Raw genomic sequence first — 24,191 nt, 5'->3', positions numbered from 1 at the left:
TCAGCTACCTTTGACGTCTCTCGTGTTCTCATCTTCTTCGGGGAGCCAATGAAGGTTCTTGCGGTCTTCGTCGACGACAATTCATCGACAAAGCGACGTGGAACGCCGAGAATGTAGGCAAAGGTTTTGGTGGCTCGTTTGTCCATGGCTGATGAGTTTTCATGTTCCGAGCGCTGTTGCATTTATTGTCATGCCCTCGATGCGTTCCCCTATTGAATAAGGCCATATCAGATGCATGACCTCCTGACCTTTATCCAGTGAATTTGTACAGGTGGTGTTTGTCACCTACCTCAGTGATCACCTTCGCCTCCACATGCATGTGTACAATAAATAGGATCAGGCTCTTTGAAGCTGTTTCAGATAGTGTTGTGTCCTTCGATGCATAATGTTAATGGACCTGCGTCAAGGAGGCAGCTGGCATAGGGGCCCCTCCCATCTCCCCTCCACCGAATGAAGTATTTTAAGCCATTCATCTTCATCTTCATCATCATCATTGGGATTGCAGTACAAAAAATCAGCAAAGAGAGAGAAAATGAAGCTCTAAAACAGCTTGTGATTTATGACTCTGTTCATATTAGCTATCTGCTTTTGTCAGATGAAAGATCACGGTTAATTTTAGCTGGTTTGACTGGTTGATGAATGGTAATCTACTGATGCTTTATCCTTCATCGGCAGGAACAGCAGTCTACTGTTTGACACAGATGAGCTTACAGGAGATTCCTTGTTGCTGCCCATGCTAATTGCAGGAATAAGTGAGAACATGGTCTGCTGCAGCAGAGGTGTCTTAACATGACTCATGTTCGATGACCACCATTTCCTGGTAGTCTCCTTCGAGGACCACCAAGTCTCAGTTGCTACATTCTAGTCTTCTTTTCTTCACAAAGCCTGCATTATATATAGTTGTTGTAGCTATTTACACATCACACAAGTATTTCATCTGATCCAAGGAAGGAGAAGACACTCCAGGCCTCAAGCAGCAGGAGAGGATACAGACTTGGGAACAAGATCACCACCACTCCCAATGGCAGATACAAGGAATGGAAGTAGGACCTGCAATAGAAGCAGAAAGAGTAAGATGCAAGTTCAAAGGAAGGCCAATAACTCACTCTCCTGGGGGTTCCTGAGACGCTGGCTCTCGTGTAAAGATCAGAATGATGTACAAGAGAAGAAGAAATCCAACAAGACTGCATGCTCTGTGTCTTTCCGTAGAATGAGGAACAGCCCAAGTGTTGTCAAGCCAGAGATCACCACACCTGAGTCTTCCAAGAGACTGGCTGCGACCAGCAGTCTTAATACTCCCGGCAGATCCTTCAGGTCTCCTTCCAAAGATATCAGTGGAGCTATTTCCACCTCCTTCTCCTCTCATTCATCTTCTTCCATCACTGCCTCGGTTACAACATCTTCTTCTTCTCTGGGAGGATCTTTCAAAGGAATGCACCTGAGAAAGTTATCCGGGTGCTACGAATGTCATGTGATGGCTGATCCCACTAATGGGCCATCAAGGGATGCTTCCATGAGGGCTACCATCTGTCCTTGCCCTGACTGTGGGGAGGTCTTCATGAGGTCTGAGACTTTGGAGCTTCACCAGGCAATTAGCCATGCAGGTAATTATCCATCTTCATCATAAGCAACTCGGTTTCTGGTTCTCAATCTGAGATACTTGTCATGTTTTCAGCTGCTTCATTATCATTTACAAGATATAATCATCTGAATCTTCTGTTCTCTGCAATATAGTATCGGAATTGGGTCCTGAAGACACAAGCAGAAACATAATTGAAATCATCTTCCAGTCAAGCTGGCTCAAGAATCAAACTCCAGTCTGCAAGATAGACAGGATACTGAAGGTCCACAACACCCAGAAGGCCATCACAACGTTCGAGGACTACAGAGACTCCATAAAGATGAAAGCCAACAAGCTGGGGAAGAAGCACCCAAGGTGTGTTGCAGACGGGAATGAACTCTTAAGATTCTACTCCACCACTTGTGCGTGCTCCCTCGGCCTCCATGGATCCACCAGTCTATGTCAATCCATCAAACACTGCAACGTGTGCGGCATTATTCGGGATGGGTTGAAAGTGGATGAGCTGGGGAAGATACGAACGATGGCCACCAGTGGGATGGCACATGACATGGCTCATGCTTCATCAGATGATGAGAACAGGGCAATGCTTGTGTGCAGGGTAATTGCAGGAAGAGTGAAGAAGAGCCAAGAAGCTGCTGAGGAGTTTGATTCAGTCACTGGTGTGGCAGGAGGGTACTCAAATATGGATGAGCTCTTTGTTTTCAGTCCTAAAGCCATCTTACCTTGCTTTGTTGTGATATATAGAAGCTTTTAGTGCAATCAATGTGTGTTAGCAGTTCCTCACACCAGCTTTGATCTTAGAAGTGCATGTACTATATTCATTGTTCATTTATGTGCTCCTTGGAACATTGATTTCTGCACTGCAATTTACGAGAACCCAGGCAGTATTATTCTGCGATTTTTGTTCTCAGACAATGAGGTTTACTGCAAACAACATAGCTGAGAAGAGATGAGTTATTGTCACAAACTCATGATGAAGGCTGTAATTAAAATGTCATAGTAATTTGTATCAAAATTATGCTTACCAACTAAAGTAGATCTGTAGATAAATAATGCCCAAAGACTTCATTCCCCTGCTCTATGATCCCTTATTCTAAGCATTCTTTACCCTTGTAGTTACCCATATACAGGTGAATTATATTAAGTATGTCAATTGGACAAGCTGATAAAAACACAAAGCTTGTGCTTTTTAGTGTCGTTTATTAGCTTGAAACAGCTTTCGAAGTGTCTTCTTCATCTGACTTATTTCATGTGTTTGCCTGTAGAGATACTGCATCAGTTCCTAGGAACACTTTTGATATCCAAAGCATTCGTCTCATCTCCTTGCCCCTATTTGACGCAGCCACTGTGCTCACCTAATTTGTGGTACATGCAGCGGCTACATTATTGTAACCTGTCTTAGATAAAGCTAAAGGAAGGAATCAGCTCCTGACTCTTCTGGAGCTGCCAAGCTCCGTTCTCCCATTGAAGGAAGAGAGGGGCTGTGAGCACTCTATCATGAGCCATTCTTTGCGAAGGCCACTGAAACCTGAGATTGGAAGCTGTGTAGGTTGAGGTCAGATTCAGGTGGCCAATTATATATCTTCGAATTAAGTTTAAACCAATCCAAGGAGAAGAAAAGATTCCACAGGTGACAAAAAAAAAAGGGATGTAGAGAATTAAAAATAATCAAAATAATAATTGTTCTCTATTTTTCGGCAAAATCATCTTTGCTTAATCATTTCCTTGTGATAAGAAAGACTCATTCAATTCTACTCCAATGTACCTTATATCAGCAGCTTAAAATTACTTCGAGTCAAAATTTGCCTTATAAATAATAAAGATTGTTGACATGAGACACATATATTTCATTTTGCTAGTAAAGTCAAATTAGAATTGTAGTAGATGATGACATATAAACTATTATAAAGTGGTACATAGTAATGGTAACAATAAATATAGTCAACATTGGGTAGCATAAATTAGTGGCTACTTTTCTTTTGACTCAAGTAACAAGAGTGCTTAGTCTCCCATCAAAGCTTGTCTTGACCAAATTCATGAGAACGTAAGGTGGTCAGGTACAACTTGCCGTACACGTCATCTGCATGGATTATGTCTCTCATCCTTATTTGACCTTGAATATGATTGATCTAATGATCTACTACAAGTTTATTGAATCTATCTTTCAACAAAATGGAATAAATGATGTATTAATATTATTATTATTATTACAACATTATGAGAAAACAGTGTTGATGAGAGTTGCTCGTTGTATCATTACAAGATATAGATCGCATAATTATATATTTATTTCAACTAATGATCAACTAATTATCTTATTTATTATGTTATGTGGGTGCATTGATCAAATCTGTGGCTTTTCTTCCCACCGCTACGAATTCGGAGGGCGGAATCGCGTCGATTCCGGCTCCGGACTTCGCTACGACCTACGAGGTACGGCAGCTGCTACAATCGTTTTTCGCTTTCCCCTCGATTCTCGACTCCTAGTTTCTTGATACGATGGTCCAATTCTATTGGAAAAAGGAGAACCTCGATTCCTTTGGGTTTGACGTGGGTTTTTGCTACTTTCTTTTCCCGTGATCGTGTTCGCTTCTGGATTGATAAAAAGAGGTTTTCTTTGATTTTCTCCTATGATAAAAGTGCGATTTTGGAGAAGAGAAACTAACGGAACGTGGGGAACGAGGAATCCAGTTGAGGACACAACATTTCGGTGGTTTCTTGATTGATGTTTTCGCGAATCTAAGCTGTGAATAGGAGAAATTTAATGTGTTAAAAGAAACGTCTTAATTGAATCCCATCCCTTGTAATATTTGTCGTTGTTGTTCTCAGAGTTCTGGTAGATTTCCCGGTGAGAGATTCTGCATTGTGTGTTGAGAATTGGGCCAGACAGAGAGAGTAATTGCCTATTTCAGTGAGTGAATCCATATATTGTTGGAATTTTCGTCCCACTTCTTGTTGCTTCAATCATGTTACGGGAGTCGAACGACACAAAGAAACGAGGGTTGCTAGTTGATGCTGGTGGAGAACCTGGATATGCGGTTCGCAACCACCGTTTCGCTTCTCCTGTGGAATCTCTTTGGGAGGGTGTCTCAACGCTGGCTGAGCTATTTGAGCAATCTTGCAAACGCTTTGCATGCAAGCCTCTGCTCGGATCTCGGGAACTTATATCGAGGGAAACAGAAGTGAGCCAGGACGGGAGATCCTTTGAGAAGCTCCATCTGGGAAACTATCAATGGATCAGTTATGATGAGGCTTTCAAAGCTGTCTGCAATATTGCATCTGGTCTACTGCAACTTGGTATCAAAAAGAATGATCACATCGCGATATTTTGCGAGACACGAGCAGAGTGGTTTCTTGCTCTACAGGTAGATGTTCTTGTCATGCATGCTGAGCACTTGATGAATATCCTGATACTTGAATTTTACCTGGAGAATTTAATTATGGCCAATAAGCTGTGTTGCATGAAATCTAACATAATGTGAGTCCCCTAATATAATTGACCTACTTCCTTAAATTAGGGTTGCTTCAGGCGAAATCTCACCGTGGTTACTGTATATGCTTCACTGGGGGAACATGCTCTTTGTCACTCACTAAATGAGGTTTGATTGTTCGAGACTTCTCCCCATTTAAATATTTTTTTTCTATCTGTTTGCCTATTGGATTGAATGTATTTATGGACTGAAGTTTATGTGCTTTTGAGCTTCTACTTGCATTTCAAGATTATTCAGCTGAGTCTTCCAGGAGTATGGAAGATATTTCAGCCTATTGTATCCTTACTGGGGATTATAAGTAGTTATTTCTTTGTAGATATACATATATATTTACAGAAGGTAATTCCTTCACAATTATTTATTCTCTTTGCTCTTAGATTTTATGTAGCATTGACAAGATTGTTTAAGATCTATTATTGACAAGGCATATGACTTTTGCTGTGACAAGATTGTTCGAGAGCAATTACTGGCTTCTCTGACATTTCTAATAACAAGAGAGCTTTTCTTATTAGTGTTCATATTATTTCTTTTGCCACTGCTCTATCATCCATTTTAACTCTATAAATATCTGAAAGTTGCATTCAGTTATTCAATTTCAGTGACAGAAGGTAGGTGCACTGATCTTTTAGATCATATTGTGGAAATATATGCAACTGGTCATTTCTAAAGTTGGGCTGTTTAGCTGCATATAAAAGATTTTACATTGTGTTCTGCAACTTATACCAGTTCATACATTGATTTTGTTCACTTGGAGAGGTCTTAATTGCAGAAAGTAAGCATCAATCACTATATTTCTTCATTGCATAGGTATCATTTTTTATGCTATTAATTGCATTATCTATATGAATTACTTATGTAAGATTGGATCAAGGAATAAAACTTCTCTTTCTTTACATAGCTTCATTTGGATCTAGATGAATTGAGCCTTTGATGTCTACTCTGTTACTGTTAAATTCCTTTAGCATTTTCTTGTCCAATGATTCTAATCATTTAGCTTCATCTCCATTGCTTATCAGTTTGGTTTGTGATTGACTCAGACAGAGGTCTCAACTGTAATTTGCGGACATAAGGAACTTAGAAAACTGATTGCCATAAGCGGACAACTTGACACTGTAAAACATGTAATTTATATTGGTGAGGACAGCATTTCAACTGAGGTTTCACTGACCAAGGAGAATACCAGTTGGATGATCACATCATTGACTGAAGTAGAAAGGATGGGCACGGAAAAGCCTGTGGATGCAGATCTGCCTCTTTCATCCGATCTCGCCGTGATAATGTATACAAGTGGTAGCACCGGTTTGCCAAAGGTTTGTTAAGCCCTCATGCTTTTTTTTCTAATACATCAAATTGCATTTCCCTTGTAGATTATATTTAGTTTTCTCGATGCTAAGCTGGATTCTCATGCAGCTTGCTTGCATATCTCCATTAATATGGTTAGAATTGTCGCAACCAGGGTTTATATGGATGAAATTGTTGTTGTCAGAACTACTGGAACCACTAACATTTGTTTAAAACTTTTGATCCAAAGTGCTACTTGATTAAACATACAGTGACCAATATTCTGCTTTAATCATACATTCGGCAATTAATTTTGGAATTGACACTGAAAGATCTAGCTGTATTTTTTGGATTTTGTTTAGTTGTGTTCTACGTAACGTATTCCTATTGTGCATTGTCTCAAAGTGCCCTTGCCACACTGTAAAATTTTGTGCTGACAATACAAAGCAAATCATTATTTACTTCAAACTGTTGTTGACTTAAAAATGTTCATAGATGTGCCTGTTATATTCCTAATTCCTTGTGTTTTCATGCAGGGAGTGATGATGACGCATGGCAATGTTCTAGCTACAGTTTCAGCTGTTATGACTATCAACCCTTCCATTGGGACTAAAGATATATACGTGGCATACCTGCCGCTAGCTCATATTTTTGAGTTGGCTGCTGAGGTGAGAAGCTTCATAATTTGCACATGGTCTAGTTTCATTGTTCTTTTCTTTGGTCAATAATAATTCTGTAAATGTGCCCTATGCAGATTGGAATGGTTGCTGCAGGCATTTCTATAGGGTATGGTTCACTTCTGACTCTCACTGATACATCAAACAAGATAAAGAAAGGAACAAAAGGAGATGCCTCAGTCTTGAGACCTACATTGATGGCTGCTGTACCTGCTATCCTTGATCGTGTTCATGATGCTGTGCGGAAGAAGGTCTTGCAAATATTTCTGTAAAGAAGATCTTCATGATCTTTCTCACATGATTTCTAGGAGACTAATATTCATGTTGCATACTTCTTGATATATTTCAGGTAGATGCTAAGGGTGGGTTGTCGAAGAAATTATTTGATGTTGCATATGGTCGTAGGATGGCTGCAATCAATGGAAGCTGGTTTGGTGCATGGGGTTTAGAGAAGGTTCTATGGGATTATATTGTCTTCAGAAAAGTTCGAGCAGTTTTAGGAGGTCATGTACGTCATCTTCTCTCTGGTGCAGCTCCTCTTTCTGGTGATACTCAGAGATTTATCAACATATGCCTCGGGTTAGTCTAACCTCTTCAGTTCATTTCCCTGAGGAGCTTGCATATAATTTAAACCTGAACTTATAGGATCTTGTGCACGTGTAGAAGCAGTTGCAGGTGCTTTGCTTTTACTGTAAGCTTCAACCGTAGATGCTGATATGCTAATTAAGATAATTTGGTGACAGCTAATACTGATGTGTTCTTTTCCTAATTATCCTTCTCATTATAGGTGTCATGGGCTTGAATCTTGATGGCCTGATTTCATATTTAATTTAGAAAAAGTAAAATTTTTAGTTTCGCTTGAAATTGTTCTCGACTTTTTATTGCTAATTCTGACCATGGTGACTTTCTCTACCCAAGTTATCTGTCAGCATAAGTTGTGAAATAATGACTCTATGCAGGACTTAAGTGCATAGAACACAACTACTGTATGAAATAATTCATTTGATTTCTTTGGTTATCAACATCTGTTTCTCACATATGCATGGATCTTAAGAGCACGAATGCCTTCTAGCCTAGTAAGACCTTTTCAGATATTTGCAGGGCTCCAATAGGACAAGGTTATGGTCTGACGGAAACTTGTGGTGGTGGAACATTTTCAGACCACGATGATACATCTGTTGGCCGTGCTGGTGCTCCACTTCCCTGCTCATATGTCAAGGTGAGAAAGAGAAATATATGTGATAGATCAGTCAGACTTTGATGACATTGCTTGCTCAATTGGCATGATAGATCACTGTTTTCTTGTCTAAAATGCTGCTTGTCTCCTGATTTTTGTGTTAGCTTTAAGATTATCCTTCCTTGCTACCTTTACTTTATATTGCAACTTGATGGATCTATCATAAGAACAAAATGTTAACCATTTTTTCTTTTGCAATTTCAAGTAGGTAGTCTTGTGTCTTTTTCCACCAGATCTGAAACTTTTAAGCATGAGGAGACCTCTTTCCTAGTCCTTACTCTTGTAACATCTGCAAGCAATCAGTCAGGACACATTTGCTATGCTGATGAAATATGAGAGTTTTCTATCAAGTGGAAGAAAAACTGAGGTCTTCAAAGGTTCTCTAGTGTCCTTAAATTCTTCGGATTCTTTCACATCGCCGGTGGTGTTGGATTTTAGAGTTGCTCAATGAAGTTTGTCTAAAAATCTGTTCCTTGAAACTGCAGTTTTGAGGACTCGCCAACGCTTCATGGCAATTTTCTACATTGTCCTACTCTTGCATTGCAATAAACAAAACATTATTCTGAATTCTGTAAACACATAGAACAGATATGTTTACCATTACTTTAGATCATTATTCATTATTATTCTCTCTTTTTTTTTAAATTTTGTAACAGCTGATTGATTGGCCAGAAGGCGGATATTTAGTTACCGATTCACCAATGCCCAGAGGGGAAATTGTCATAGGAGGCCCAAATGTCACTTCCGGGTACTTCAAAAATGAAGAGAAAACAAAAGAAGCTTACAAGGTTGGTGGCCTCTTGCAATGCTGCTTCTAATGTCAACTCTTCTTCCTGGTGACGCTAATGTGGGTGCCTTGATGCCCAACTAAAAAGGTTGATGAGAGAGGAATGCGGTGGTTTTACACTGGTGATATCGGAAGGTTTCATCCTGATGGCTGCCTAGAGATAATTGATCGTAAAAAAGACATAGTGAAGCTTCAGCATGGTGAATACGTTTCTCTGGGAAAGGTAAGACTGTTCATGTCTGTTTACTAAAGCTTTAGTTCAGCAAGCAGGCCTTATTCCTTCTTTCCCAGGTTGAGGCTGCTCTAATTGTGAGCCCATATGTGGACAACATCATGCTGCATGCCGATCCTTTTCACAGCTTCTGTGTTGCACTAATTGTTGCTGCACAACATGCATTAGAAGGTTGGGCTTCAAATCAAGGAATAAGCTACAGTGATTTCTCAGATCTATGCCAAAGGGAAGAAACTGTGGAAGAAGTGCAAGGTTCCTTGTTGAAGGTCTCTACATCTTCTATACTTCCATTTGTCATTACATGACATCTCTGAACATTTTATGAATTGCATTCTGCTTCTACTTGTTTGAAACATTAAATATCTTTGTCAAGGTCTCAACTCTCTTATAGTTGCATGCTGTCAATATATCACCCAAAAATATGTTTGCATTGGAGTTATCAGCATAATTACTGCTAATTTTGCATCCCTAATATATCTATGGTCCTTATAAGCGTGTGATGAACAATAATACATGACTCCACATGAACCAAGCTTCCTAGTCCCATTCAATACTTGTAAACTGTAGCCTTGACATCTCGTTTGGTTTCTATGTCTCTATTTGAGTGCAGGCGGCAAAACAGGCAGGATTGGACAAGTTTGAGATCCCAGCTAAGATCAAGTTGATTCCTGACCCATGGACTCCAGAATCTGGTCAGGTCACTGCAGCACTCAAGCTCAAGAGAGAAATCATAAGAAAGGCATACGCTGATGACCTTGAAAAGCTATATGCGTGAATCTTTGTTGATACGTTACAAGATAATTTGATTAGCCACCATGTAAAATATGTACATCATGGCAATAAACCAAGACATTATAATCTTGAAGGGAAAGTGTAGTGTATGTGAATGTTTCTTATACCAGAAAATATTTGCTACAGTTTGTGATTACAGAGGTAAACCTTGATGAAAGTTTTGATTACCGGAATAATTATTTAGTTACCATAAAAAAAGATTCTCTCCCTTGGTTCTAGTGAGAGAGAGAAATACTAACCAATCTGTCTAGGGAGAAGGGTCTTCCTGCTAAAGTTGGAGCAAGGTGACTGGGAGCATTACTTCTACATACGGTATCATTCTTTTTGGCGAATCTATTTAGAGAGGCAACTGAAGCCCACATTGAAGGAGAAGCTCTATAGAATCCAAATCCAAGCTGCGCTGTGTGTAGAAGTGGATCCAAGAGAGATTCTCTTAATTTACGAGGAATGACAAACGAGTTTATACGATTAAGTTTTTGGGTAAAATTTTATGATCGTCAATTTTTTTCTAGTTTCAATTTCACTCAATTGAGAAATCAAAACCATCCTCACTTGGAAATAGCTTCAAGGGGCAAGTTAGCCTGCATGCGTGTACTATTGAATCTTTGCTCTCTAGTGCCCCGGGAAATCCGGATCTTGGTTGGAGAGGCAGCTTACCTAACATTTTGCTTCAAGTGTGATTTAGTGGGACACCGGACTTCTAGCTATGAAAGTTTTACAGCTCCTATAGCCCCACAATCGGTTTTAGTAGCTATGAAACTCGTCTTCTTCTCTCTTCTTATCAACTCATCCGCATTAAGTCCTTAGGGCTAAGAGGTCCTATTTTTTTTATAAGCAAAGCAAAAAGTCTAGAATAAATAATTAAGATAAATCCTCCTATCAAGATCATCTCATAAATTTTTTTATTAATTAGAATATAATTATATTCATAATATATCTTTTCTAACTAAATAAGTTCATATATAAAAAAAATCTAATTTGATCATAAGGTGATATCGTTATTAAGGTGTATCCAAAGTAAAGATACTTCTATAAAAGCACATGTTGGAGACAGCTATAGCTTCTGGAAGAGCGGAGAGTAGCGGGTCGTTTGATAAGGTGTTCCTCTCGATGGTGGCAAACACTCTCGACTGTGGTTGTATAGGAATGAATGCGAGGCCACCGCATAGGGTCCCTTGTTAGGAAGGTGGGCTCTTGATAAACCTGAGGGGGCAATCCCAGCCAAAAATTATGGCAACATAGATGAATCGCAGTCTTGATTGGGTTTCTTTACCCCTTCCCTTTGAGGCCACCAGCTAATTCTGATTAATACAAGTTCCTTCCTTTTTCTTAGAAAAAGAAAAGCTAAAGTTACCTCAAACTAGTAGAAAGTTCTTGCCAGTCTCTGCCACTGCAATTTTAACGCCACGGAATAAAGATGGAAATCCACTTGCTTGTGTATGATTGCATAAAGCAGACCATGAATGATTTAGCAAATCTAAGAATGAGCATTGACAGAAGCACATCAGATGCACCATAAGATTGTTTGTAAAAGGAGGGCAATTGAATTAGTGTGATATCACCACTTTCACCTTCAAATTAATGGTAGCTAAAAATTTTGATCCTACTGGATTATAAACCTTCTTGAGAACAATTCCCCAAAATCAATTATAGAAGCTTTTAGTACTGAGAATGTAGAAACTGAGCGTCCCATAAGAAAGACAAGCACATCGATACATGAATCATTTAAAACATGTAAAAACATAGTGAAGGCAGCTGCAGATATTTCATGCAGACATTATCTTATTTCATATACTCAATTAGCATGACCCCTGTAAATTCTTCTACTGGGGTATATTCAAAACTGGATGGAAATTTCTTCGAGGTTGTGGTGACTATATGATCATGCTCAGGTTCCTGTAACCTAAGTGTACAATCATTAAGGATCTCTGGAGCTTGTTCTTTTCAAGCCTCTCAAGTAATTCTTCTAGCTTTCAGTTGAATCACACCTTGGATCGTTTCAAGTAAACCATAATTCCAATGCTGGCCAGTACCACAGTTCCTGTCAAAATCCCAGCCTGGAGAGATATCAATCCACTCCTTTGGACCTCCGAAAGATCTGATGGTCTTGCAGCTTCCTTCTTGGTTTCTGACTCATCAATATGCAGCCTTAGAACCTGAAACAAGCAAACAATAAGGGTCAACTATATGAAAACATCCTGTCCAAGTGACCAGAAACAAAGTTGCACTACTTATCATAAGGACAAAAGTGTACATCTGCACCAAATCTCATCATATCTTGGCATTAGTAGGTTACATCAAGATTGTGGCAAAATGAAACAAAGTTTCTTGTGTTTTGGCAGGAATATGAAGACTGCAATATTTCTTGCTTGAATCTAATTAACTTATTGCACAACTTCATTTGAAGGTGGCCTCATATACAAAGGTTATTCATCTCTGCTGCTGAAACGAAATCATCTAAGCAAAGTAGTTAAACAAAGACAAATATATCCATATAATAAAGATTAACTTAATCCACAAAAAATCCTGAATTAACCCTTTGATCATAAATGGAAAGTGCTCGATTGGAACATGAAAACGTGACTGAATTGGTTGTAGATACTCTTTGGGACGCTATATATTTCAAAAGAATATTTGGTTGCCCACAAGGTTTTTCAACTCCTATGATAGCAATGTAAAGTCTTCGGTTCACAGAATGAAGAAATCACATCACCACAAGATCCAAAAATCTGTAAACTCATTCATAGCCCAGTTTGAAAATTTTACTGAGATTCAACTCTATTAAAAACTGGACATTCTTGTAAATGAATTTCCTAGGAACATTCACAGCTAGCTGTTCGGGGACCTAACCAACATCCTTCCCACAACATTTTGAGTTGATTGTCAGCCATGTACCATAAAGACTCGTTGCCATAGTTCAACTCACGGTTCTTGAACCAAGATCTGACTGTTTGATCTTCTTTGAGAGCAGCAACTTAATATACATTATTTTAATAGAAAGTCAAAAATGCATTCACACGTAAGCATAATGGAAAAATTGCCATAATTCACAAAAGTAAGAAAATATGGGAAAAAAAAGTGGCTTTAGCATACAGATGAAGCTACACCTCATAAATGCTAAACAAGGTCTACATGCATACAAACTCTCTATGCCATAAAAGGAAGCCTCTATATTAAAAGAACTAAATGGAAGGATAACTAAAATTTATCTCTAACACCAAACCCAGAAAAGGATCTATAGATGCAAAAAATCAATTTCTCTTCAAAGGAACAGATGTGTGGTTGAACTAATAAATAACAGGTACAATGGGAAGCAGAGAAAGTCCCCTACTATTTAGGTCAGCAACATGGATCCTTTCCCACCATTTAGGTCTCTTAGTAAACATCACTAGTCAAAGTCAATTATACCCACAAATTTTCTAGTTGCTCATAATGTCCTCTATATCCATTGACAAATCTGCCTAGCTGCATTGTCACACAGGGAATGCATATAGTAATAAACAATATCACTAGACACTTCTTAGAGGTGTTTGCATTTATGCATGATACTATGCCAATGTTAATTTTGCTGGAGTCTTAAACACACTGCTTGTTTAGTGAGTTGCCATAATAGCTCAGCTTCTTAGAGATGTTTGCCCAAAGGGTTTGCTCATGCTATTTAAGCATGACGCTATGCCAATGTTAATTTTGCTTGCGAGTCTTAAACACACTGCTTGGTTAGTGAGTTGCCATAATAACTCGGCTTCATAGCCAATATGATCAAAAGACCAATAGACTCTTTTAAAATGTATTAGATTATAGAAATCCTAATAGGCTTGTATTATAAAGCTGATTTTTTTTAATCAATGCATGAGAATTAATCAGTATGAAGCTACCAACTCTACCCCAGCATCTACACGTGCTATAATTTCACCTGCTAAACAGAAGAAATATGTTGTGCCACCATAAAATCAGTCCAAATTGATATTTCCATATGATTGGGTATAATTTACTACACCAACACGTTCTTCCATATGATACATAGATGATCAGATGCTTGAACTAAAGAAGATAAAAGAGAAAAAAGGCACCTTCCATCCTGCTGATCTTGCATGATTTACAGCTCCAACAACATCATTATCTGTAATCAGAAGAACCCTGTCACCTTCATCATCTTCATACTGCACAAGACAACAGTTACGGTTGGTCCCTGGTAGCTATACCACACTACACACATGTCTGCATGCTCATCCAAGGACACACAACACAAAATACAACCCGACATATTTTATATGCATTATATACATGCGCATAAATGCATGTGTATATGTGTGCACACACAAATTCATGCCTACATGCATGCATGCATACATCCATGCATCCATCTGTTACTCCATGAACACAGATATATATCGAATTATTATCTCACCAAAAGCTGAAGTTTGTCACAGTCACTAGCAAGCCCCATTCTCTGCCTTACAGCAGATTCCAGCTCATCTAGAACCTCAGTACCTGCAAAAAAACAGCTCACATGTATGTGTACTGGCAATACACACTAGGTAATAGTTAACGGAAGTTCTGACATTAAGAACATGATTTTTGTGTCATACCACAATTAAATCTGTGTACGCGTCCCTTTCGGTCCTTAAATTTGAAAACAAATGAGTTTCCAACAAGAGGGGGATACATGTACTTCCCAGTTTCAGCATACTCTGATGTCATCAATGCTGACAATTCACTGCAAACAAGATATTGAATGCTCAGCGAGATGAGGTTTTGTTACTTAGCAAAACACAACAGGAAAAAGATACAATAAATACCTATGTGTATCAAACTCCTCATCTGCCGGCTCCAAAGCAAGGGCAGAATCCCAAAACTTTTGCATCATCGTACTTGCCATGTCATTTACAGTGTCAGCACCCCCTTCAACCTTCAAGAAATTATAATGCATTAAGGAAAGACATAATTGTAATATAAACTCTGTATAAACTAGAAATATAGGTCTAGTATCATATTCCATGAAATATAATTACCAAACAGAAAACAGTCTGAAAGCAGTATCTGGGTCAGATTTGGTAGGCCTTAGATTGTATCGAAGTGTGACCTTTTCACTATAGCTTCATGTAATAAGTAACAAATTCTGTACTATAATCAGTTTTAGTGATTGGTAGAGACTCCACTAATGAGCTGACGAGAATGTATACAAAGATGCATGATCCTTTTGATAAGCTATATGGTTAAAGTTTGTTTATCTTAAACAAATCAACATGAATAATACAGTCAACACACACACACAATGACAAGGGCATAAACAAAAGTGAATTGTGAGACCACATAATAGTTATGTAACAAGTTATAAATTAATAACAAAAAATCATACCAAGCCTCTTGTGTTTCCGACCTGCAATATATTATTCATTTCTGAACTAGATTAATATGGGTGCAAGATATGAAGAAGCTCCAGGAGTTTGATCAGATAGAAAAAATTGTGATAGTAAGTATGAGATACTAAATTTTGATTAAAGATACCAACACATAGTGCCAGTTTGGCATAATTCTAAAATGAAGATTGAATGTGGTAAATGGCATAACATAGTACAAAAAGCAACAGAAAACATTTTCTATGTTGCTTGATATATACTGACATATTTCAGCAAAAACCTATGGAATTAAACAAATTGCTAAAAGCAAAAGCATATGACTATTACCATGGAAATCGCTGCATGTGTTAGTTGCAGAACGTCCAAACAAGCAACAATGTGTCCATCTGTTTCTAAAAATGTGTCAGAGAACCAAAACAAAGAGGTTCACATCCATGACAATAAATGACTGATTACCTCTGCCTAGCACTGGAAGATGCAGGAATTTCCCATCGTGCAGAATATGCAAGGCATCAAGAATTGGTGTGTCCAGTGTGGCAGATTCAGGGTCTGCAGTCATTACCTTCAAAAGGAACGTCAAACAGTAACTAATTGAAAGAATTCATGAGAAAGGCATTCCAAATGCTATGCAAAATTCAGCAGCATAAGAAGGAAGATTTGAAACATCAAACAAGAATAGACAAATATAGAAATGAATCGACTCTCATGATAAGAAGTTGCTCTCACACACACACGTGTATGTGTGTGTGTGTGAAGATTTGAAACATCAAACAAGAATAGACAAATATAGAAATGAATCGAAGGAGGTGTATAGGTGCTACATGCAAAGAATGCACTAAACTGGGGAGTTCTGACTAAACCTTCTGTTGTCTTCACCTATTGACAACAAATTCTTGAACAAAAATTATTTCAAATTTCTTAACAAGCCACTTCAAGGTTTTCTATGGACATGTACAAACCACTCGACTATCATTCTTCATTTTATCCATTAATTGATGTAACTGAGACTTACCAAGAATACAATCATGCTACACATCCTCTGCCTAGCTACCCTTATGTTACATACTTACCAAGAGATCCTGAAAATTCCATTTAAGAATTCCATTTGGCAGCAGAATACACTAAATGTACCTCCACTTAAGTTATCATGTGTTTGCTCTATGAGCAGCATACTCTTAAATCTCTTTTAAATTTAAGAAATAAAGGAATCAAATCAAAAAGCAATCATGTTCTGTACTTCTTGATGATTTATTTCAACCATGGTTTTATTTATTAATGTGATATTTCTAAAGTTGCACCATGTAAATCGGCACCATGTATATTCTATCCTGTTCCCAATCACTTGGTGATACAATTGTCTTCATAATTCACCATTGAAATTTCTTCATTGATTAAAACAATATTATTAACACATAAATCACCATCAAACTTCATCCATGGCTAGTACTAACAGATATGGACTCAAGGCTGGCCCTAAAAAGCAAGGTCTGCTGCAGTATACTGGCCAGTATAAGCGGTACATTCCGGTCCGACAATGGACCGGTACACGGACCATCCTGTACCAGTGATCTACGTTATATGATCCCGTAACGTCTGATATAGGGTCTATACCGGTCAGAACAATCAAAATCCGATCATTACCGGCCTTTATTGGTTGATAACAGTTGGATTTCAATCGATACAGATCAAGGGCCAAGATTGATTTGATTCAAACGGTCCATTTAACCGTTTGAGCCAGTAGAAAGTTAAACCCTTTCTATCCCCTCATTCTCTCCCTTTTCACTCTAACTTATCTACTCTCTCAATCATATTCTTACTCACATATTTCTCTCATTATCTTATTTACACTCTCTTTAACTCCACAAAACTGCAATTTGTGGATTGGATCAAACTTGAGAGGCTAATTAGGGAGGATTAACACCTATGTTAGAAGAAGAATTATCTAACTTTAGATTATTCTCTTAAACTCCATAAAGTTAGAGTAAGAACTCGCAAGATTAACACTTGTGATTCGTTCTTGAAAGCCCGAAAAAAATACGTGCCACTATTCTTTCCTAATTTAGATTAATTTTACTAAATTTATACTAATTTATATTTATTTCCTACCAAAAAACCCTAATCTTTTTTTTATTTTTAATTTTTTTTGGAGTTATTTTTTGTTATTTTCCTGTGTTGTTGGCATGCCTTGCTGTGCCGACACATGGTACACCGGCATGGGGCAGTATATACTATACCACCAACCGGTCGGTACACCGATCTAGGCCAGTAAGGCAAACGCTACTAAAAAGTGTATCAGTTGAAATTCAGACCTCAGTTAAATCAATCTCATTGTCCTGTCAGTAATAATGCTCCGTTACATCCTTAGTTAATGGCAATATACATATCAAACAGTCCTCTTCGGAAACCTCCATTCTCTAAGAACATTGTCATGTTTTTCTGTCAGTAAAGATCATGTGTATCCTTTCACTAGAACTTTCATTATCCAGATCTTTCTAGTTTCTAACTCAAGTAACACCTGATACGTCACATTAGTTGTTAATTGTGCAATATCTCACTCAAACTTCAGTAAGAAGCAATTTTTTGCATAGCAGGAGGTGAGAAATGTTCTACACCTAGTATCTCTTAATAATTCTACTCTTCTGCTGGTGGTGGCAGCATGCAAGCGAGCAGGTGGCATGATAGAAATGATCCATCAATGCAAAATTAGGTGTATTGTAAGCTATACAAAGACCAGGAGACAGTTCTCCAAAGTGAAACAGAAAGGAAATGCAGAATGAAAGATTTTATGGTGCCTCTACACACCAAGCAGAGCATAATCTCATTCGATGTTTTAGAGCTCAGCATCATGCATCACAGGTAAATCCAGTTGAACAGAACTTCAACCAGAAATGCTCCTTGAAAAGTTAACTGTGTTGCTTCAACTGTAAAAAGAAGCACTATCCCCCCTTAATAGCACCAACAAAACCAATATGATATGATCACTTTATAAGGTAAATCAAGAAACATCAGGTGTTGTTCTTATCAGAAGGAAACAAGGTTGTACAATGACACTAAAAAAGTTGAAAACATTAAAGAAGTTGCTATGATGAATGCAGATAACGTAAAAGAAACCACTTCAAAACCTATAGGCATTGTGACAAATCATTAGAGAAGCAAAACCAGGATGGCCCATGAGAAAATCCATGATGAAAGCCAAGATAACAAAATGTAAGGATACAACAATTGTGAAACATGGTTGGATCCCAAATGTAAAGAATAAAACTAAATACAAAAGTTTAGAATAAAACAAGACAAGATTGGTTTTGGTGGCCTGATATGACCTCGAAAGAGACATTTAAGGAAATTGATGTGCATGTGCTTTTAGGATTTAAAGCTTATAAATATTATCAAGTACCATAATGATTAAACATTTTAAGGAGCAGATAAGTTTTCTAGAATCGAGTTTAGCATGAAGGTACCTTTTCCACAAGAGTTAATTCGGGTGAAAGATTTTGAGCAACTACTCGCATAAGCACATCCTTTGAGCTGCAACATATTGCATTTAGTGATTAAACAACTACTATCGAGTGATAACCATCAAATACTAAGGTGAATGGAGGAAAAAACATCATTTAAGCAAATAAGAAAGAAAAACTTGAACAATCCTGAATGAACAACACACGTCAAAATCCCATGAAGCCTGCTTCCTGTCATGATAATGACCGAGTTAACTCGAAAGTCATGCATCTTTTTTGTGGCAACATAGACAGGATCAGAAGGAGATACTACTGCAACTCTGCAAATAGGTAGAAGGCTCGTATATTAACTGCATATTTATGAGTAAAAATTAAAAACTAACAGATACTTCACGTAACATAAATTTCTAGATGATATCCAGTCATACTTTGTGTGCTCCGTCACTAAAGTTGACAAAGTTGGCTTGAACATCCGATCTCGGAGAGTCTCAATGAAAGCATAAGGGGCTGCATCCAGGAACATGTAAATATCATAAATACCTTACAAAGTAGAGAGCATTTAATTAAGCAAAGTTATATGAAAGCAAAATTCTTTTTCTGCTTAAAAAGTATATGACAAATGATTGTTCGCAATAAGGTTGTCAAAAGGCACAGGCAATCCTATATAGTGATCCCTATGTAGACTCCTGAAGTACAACATGATAAAAACAAATGAATCACTACTTAATATATTCCTACAGCATAAACTATCTTTTCTAAAATAAAGATTCACAGCTCAACAAAAGCTCATAATGTTTAACACAAGATGCAGCGTTAAGTGCTAATAATGTGCAATTTTGAAAGGTTTGAAGTGTTAAATTTTGACAAATTTGTATAAAGCATAAACCCCCTGAATTTTTCCTTATTATATGGAAAACCCCTCAACACTTGCATTTTTACATCTCACCCCTAAAAGAAACCAAAAGAAGAGGTGAACCGCCTGCCCTTTCTGACAGAGTCAGACACTAAGTGCAGATCTATTCCATTATATTAAAGCAAACCAAGAGGCAAATGTCACAATTACCACTATAGTGACAAGTCAAATAGGACAAGACTGCTTGCAATTTCCCAAAGTCCTCAACTATGGCATCTCCCCAAACTCCCTTGCTAACACTTCACTCCAATCCAACCTTCCATCTCCACAATCTAGGCATCAGTCTCAATAATTGAAACGCCATCCTATCAACACAGTGAAGCTCAATGATCTAATGATGCCTAATCTGGTTGGTACAATGAAGCAGAATCCTTCATTTCGGAGATGGCAATGAACATCTTACGTAATACAACATGTTGTGCATTTCACCTACCTAGATTGTCCAAAAAATAAGAGATAAACAAACAAAAAAAGAAAAAGATAGGGATTTTGAGCTTGATAAAAGAGTGTATGAAAAAGAAGTCAATTCCAATCAATTCTTTTATAAAAAAGGAAGCATCATTCAAAAGGGAAGTACATCAAACAAATTTGAAAGGACATCATCCAAAAGATTTGACTTAAGGAATAGGATTTCTTGAATGTATTTTCCATTTTTTGGTTCCCCTTTTTCTTTCTATACTTGGGGAGACTAATGAAGGGAAAAGGATTGGTATCAAGGAGACAAGGACGACAAGGACATCATTGAACGAAAGAAAATTTCCCTTTCCCACACTACTGTGTACAAGTGAAGTGTGGTTAATTTCTTTCCCTTGGAGTGCGTTTAAAGTTTTAAACAACATGGTTTGAGTCCAATGTAACTATTCATTTCTTGGCTTCTTGTCCTCTCCTGTCATGCCTAATATATATCCTCTGTCATTTAAATTAGCCTTAAAGCTTTGGAAACTTTGGAAATCTATATTACAGTCTGCTGTCCAAACCTCATATATCTTTATGTAATTTTATGTCTTATTTGGATCCAATCACTAATCTGGATCTAAATGTTTTAAATGCATCCTTACATAAGTTTAGCAAATTTTATGTACATTGCGATGTCAAAAGTGCTTACCTTCACACTAGTAGATACCCAAGTCAGAAGAAGAAAGCAAGGAGAAGATGTTCCAACAGTTTCCAGATAATGTAGATCATGTTCAACAAAATTAATCTAAATTTGACTTAATAAAATAGGGGTTACAATCAGTGTTACATGGACTCTCATATCCAACTCCATTAAATATGTTCGACGCATGTCCACATCAAAGACTTACCAGAGTCTTCAATTGTATCGATCCAAAATCAAACTACACAGCAATGTTAGAAACAGATTGTTATAATTCCAAGTCTTCTTATAAACATAAATTCCAATGTTTTGTATTCTCATGATGTTTCAAGTTTCAATATATTTCTATATCTTTATTTTGTCTCATCAAATTGGACACTGTCATATGCATCTGTGATTACAATCTTCGTAATGCAATACTAGCTAAACCCCAAATGTGATCCATATTATACATCATATGTATTCTAAAATATGCAAATTATATTTAAATCCTAAGGAAGTTCCATTTGACGTTCTACTCACAAGGCTACAAACACCTTTATGGTTAGTCTATCAATTCAATGAACTAAAACTGATATGAATCTGAAATGATATCTTGAGGACATCAACTTTATCATTCCATCCATCCTTTAAGATTTTCAAGTCAACATGTCTTATATTGAATGGCATGTGGTGTGGGTCATGGGTCTTATACACATGCACGCTGCATACATGACACGATAACTAAGGTGCCTAATCTACTGAGAACTAATACATTACAACTTCAATAAGTCTTTCAACCTGAAAAGTTGCTTCCCCATTGACGTTCTACTCCCTCAACTGCAGCTGCAATAGCGCTGCCATGCTCTGCAGCCTTCTCCATTCTTGACATAGCATCATACAAGCACTTCGTGATATCCAGCATTGCAATAACTTCACCATTTTCTACAACAGGAAGGTGTCTAAATTTTCCTGTAAAGAAATGAAAGAAAACCCAGGTCAACCCAGAATAGATATGTAGAAACAATACAATGTTTAAGAATAAGATTGGAGAGACACTAATCATGCATATGATATTAAGAAACAAGAGATATAAATATGACCATGCTAGGAAAAAGTGCCTTATCGGACTAGTGAACAACGGTTGGTACCATACTGGTACCAATTAGAACTCACCAAGAAAATATTGAAAGAAAAAGTTTAATGTTGATATTTGGTCCACAATAGCATAATACAGTGCCCAGTCATACCAATACAGTACAACTGATATATACCACAAAATTTCAAACCATGGTATATTGCTCGATCATATAGAAAATTTAAAGATTAAGCTTTTACAACAACAGAGAAGTTAAGAACATATGAAATTGAATAAAGCGGTATCACGGGAACACATCAAACAAGGATGATGAGAAACCTCAGAAGTCCCACCGTGGAAGGTTGTGCCTATGTAAAAGGATGCCAATAGAAGGAAAGTATCTGCCCAATCAAGATTATTTTGCTTCATCCTTCTTTCCCAAGTCATAAGTCAATCACAGTAGAACGCAAGTGCAACAAATGATGGCAAACCAATATGGAAGAAAAATAATGTCATATTCGATTATTCCCCAGTGTAGATATTTAGTTACTATGTCAAAAGATCAAGTTAAACCTTTTTAGAGTACCACAGAATTAAATCCATCAACACATCATAATTACATTTAAAACAATATAAGATAGCAAACCTAGAAGAAAGATAGTGGGTACAAGAAATTTGATCCATATAGACTCAAATAGCATTAACATAATTGATAGAAAAGCAAGCGATGCATGAATTTCAGAAAGAACAGGCACATTATGACCATTAAATCACACAAGGAATGTGATTTCTTACAAAATTTAAACTTCGAAAACTCTCCACATTGTAGTACGTTATGGTATTACTCACTCGTTGGACAAAAGAATGGGATTGGTAATTGTTTGCTATGCTATATACTTGAACTATTGCCCTGAGAGTCTGAGACTAAATATGTTCAGTAAAGGGAAGATACCATCATTCCACCACACTTTTCATTATTATTTTGTGCTCATCAGCTTTATGTAATGATTCAATTGTTCATCCTAGAAATTCATATTTCCGAAAGAAATGCTGTTAAACTAATGCATTATTCCAAAAGACATGATACGAGTTCTGCAATTTTTTACTGTTTCGAAGAAGCAAAAAAGTACATGTCAATATAACAAGACACTCAAAGTGATCATCATCAGCAGCACCAAGTAGGATCAAATAGATGTAAAGCAACAATGCAATAACTCATGTACAAGCTGACCTTGGACCATCTTCTGCAACGCCTCAATTGCGAGAGTATCTGCCATTACATATAGTGGGTTCCTCGTCATGATCTTTGAAATAATCGTCTGCTCTGGCCTCAAACCCTCCGCTATAACCCTTGTGGCTATATCCTACCAAACCAAACACCAATCCCAAGAAGAACAGTTATTCTCGAACTCAAAGAACACATTCGAATCAAAATAATGAAAAGCTCAGCTTTGAAGCAACCTTATCTGTTACAATCCCTGAGAGAAGGCCAGTCGCATCCGTTAGCAGCACGGAGTCCACTCTTCGCGCAGTCATCCTCCGACACGCATCGGAGACAGTCGTGCCCTCGGGAATAGTCAAAGCTTTCGACAGCTTCAGCTTCTTCACCGTCCTCTCCCCACTGTTCCAACACCACAAAAATCAACCACGACAAGAACCATACAAAAGAACAAACTTGTACGAAAGGAAAGAAAGGATCAAGGAGTCTTACGAGGTTTGGGTAGGGGAAGTCGGCTTGGTGGCGTTCTCGCTGGTGGCGGCCGCAGTTGTGCCGCCGTTCTCCGACGGGACGGACTTCTTGACCGCCGCCGATGGCCGGCGGGCGGCGACGCCGTTCCTTCTTGGCGGAGGGACGGCGTGGTTGCTCATCTCCGTCTACCAACCGAGCTAGGGTTTCAAACCGTGGAGATGACCGGATTCGAAATCCTCGATTACTCTTGTGCTTCGTGGGGGATCCAAGAAGGGCCGGAGAGGGGAGGAGGAGGAGGAGAAAGGCGTGGTTTTCGATTGGGGGCTCCCTCTGTCTCTCTCGCCGTGAGTTGCCTTTTCCGCGTTTATAGTTACATTAATAGAAACAAAGGTATGGATGATTTTACATAATAATCCTTCAAACTCATCATATTTTTGACACAAAATCTCGTTGTTTGTTGGACTTTTTTCAGTTTGGTACCCTACTTTCTCTGGAATATATAAATTAAACCATTAAAGTTCGGACGATAGGGACCAATGCG

The 24,191-nt window shown here is 37.9% G+C and overlaps 3 protein-coding genes across 3 annotated transcripts; 2 read left to right on the top strand and 1 right to left on the bottom strand.

The window, feature by feature from the left end:
• Positions 1-446: 446 nt before the first annotated feature.
• LOC135612699 (uncharacterized) lies at positions 447-2,448 on the top strand. Its single transcript, XM_065109296.1, has 2 exons — positions 447-1,604; positions 1,735-2,448. Exons 1-2 carry the CDS (start codon positions 1,022-1,024, stop codon positions 2,334-2,336), a joined length of 1,185 nt encoding a protein of 394 aa, XP_064965368.1. The 5' UTR covers positions 447-1,021; the 3' UTR covers positions 2,337-2,448.
• A 1,385-nt stretch (positions 2,449-3,833) lies between these two features.
• On the top strand, positions 3,834-10,212 carry LOC103976051 (long chain acyl-CoA synthetase 9, chloroplastic). Its single transcript, XM_009391234.3, has 12 exons — positions 3,834-4,015; positions 4,412-4,947; positions 5,101-5,181; positions 6,111-6,383; positions 6,891-7,022; positions 7,109-7,282; positions 7,381-7,610; positions 8,133-8,250; positions 8,925-9,056; positions 9,144-9,278; positions 9,347-9,553; positions 9,898-10,212. Exons 2-12 carry the CDS (start codon positions 4,549-4,551, stop codon positions 10,060-10,062), a joined length of 2,046 nt encoding a protein of 681 aa, XP_009389509.2. The 5' UTR covers positions 3,834-4,015; positions 4,412-4,548; the 3' UTR covers positions 10,063-10,212.
• Positions 10,213-11,771: 1,559 nt separating this feature from the next.
• LOC103976052 (CBS domain-containing protein CBSCBSPB3) lies at positions 11,772-24,018 on the bottom strand. The gene is made up of 14 exons (XM_009391235.3): positions 23,672-24,018; positions 23,422-23,581; positions 23,192-23,324; positions 21,684-21,854; positions 19,323-19,401; positions 19,101-19,214; positions 18,898-18,964; positions 15,896-16,001; positions 15,767-15,825; positions 14,879-14,988; positions 14,669-14,796; positions 14,488-14,570; positions 14,150-14,239; positions 11,772-12,235 (listed from the first exon to the last, which is right to left on the bottom strand). Exons 1-14 carry the CDS (start codon positions 23,827-23,829, stop codon positions 12,062-12,064), a joined length of 1,632 nt encoding a protein of 543 aa, XP_009389510.2. The 5' UTR covers positions 23,830-24,018; the 3' UTR covers positions 11,772-12,061.
• Between the last annotated feature and the right edge of the window lie 173 nt (positions 24,019-24,191).

This window comes from Musa acuminata, chromosome BXJ1-2, assembly GCF_036884655.1.
Source record: "Musa acuminata AAA Group cultivar baxijiao chromosome BXJ1-2, Cavendish_Baxijiao_AAA, whole genome shotgun sequence".
Classification (NCBI taxonomy): domain Eukaryota; kingdom Viridiplantae; phylum Streptophyta; class Magnoliopsida; order Zingiberales; family Musaceae; genus Musa; species Musa acuminata.
Note: the sequence above shows the minus strand (reverse complement) of the source record. Positions and strands in the feature narration are given on the sequence as shown.

Excerpts from the sequence above, each read along its gene's own strand:
- LOC135612699 (XM_065109296.1), top strand. The coding sequence starts at position 1,022 with ATGGCAGATACAAGGAATGGAAGTAGGACCTGCAATAGAAGCAGAAAG. Across the intron at positions 1,605-1,734 it reads CCAGGCAATTAGCCATGCAG|TATCGGAATTGGGTCCTGAA; the intron begins GTAATTATCCAT and ends TCTGCAATATAG.
- LOC103976051 (XM_009391234.3), top strand. The coding sequence starts at position 4,549 with ATGTTACGGGAGTCGAACGACACAAAGAAACGAGGGTTGCTAGTTGAT. Across the intron at positions 9,057-9,143 it reads AAACAAAAGAAGCTTACAAG|GTTGATGAGAGAGGAATGCG; the intron begins GTTGGTGGCCTC and ends CCAACTAAAAAG. Across the intron at positions 9,279-9,346 it reads AATACGTTTCTCTGGGAAAG|GTTGAGGCTGCTCTAATTGT; the intron begins GTAAGACTGTTC and ends CTTCTTTCCCAG.
- LOC103976052 (XM_009391235.3), bottom strand. The coding sequence starts at position 23,829 with ATGAGCAACCACGCCGTCCCTCCGCCAAGAAGGAACGGCGTCGCCGCC. Across the intron at positions 21,855-23,191 it reads GTTGCAGAAGATGGTCCAAG|GAAAATTTAGACACCTTCCT; the intron begins GTCAGCTTGTAC and ends ATTTCTTTACAG. Across the intron at positions 15,826-15,895 it reads TCTTCCAGTGCTAGGCAGAG|ATGGACACATTGTTGCTTGT; the intron begins GTAATCAGTCAT and ends TTTTAGAAACAG.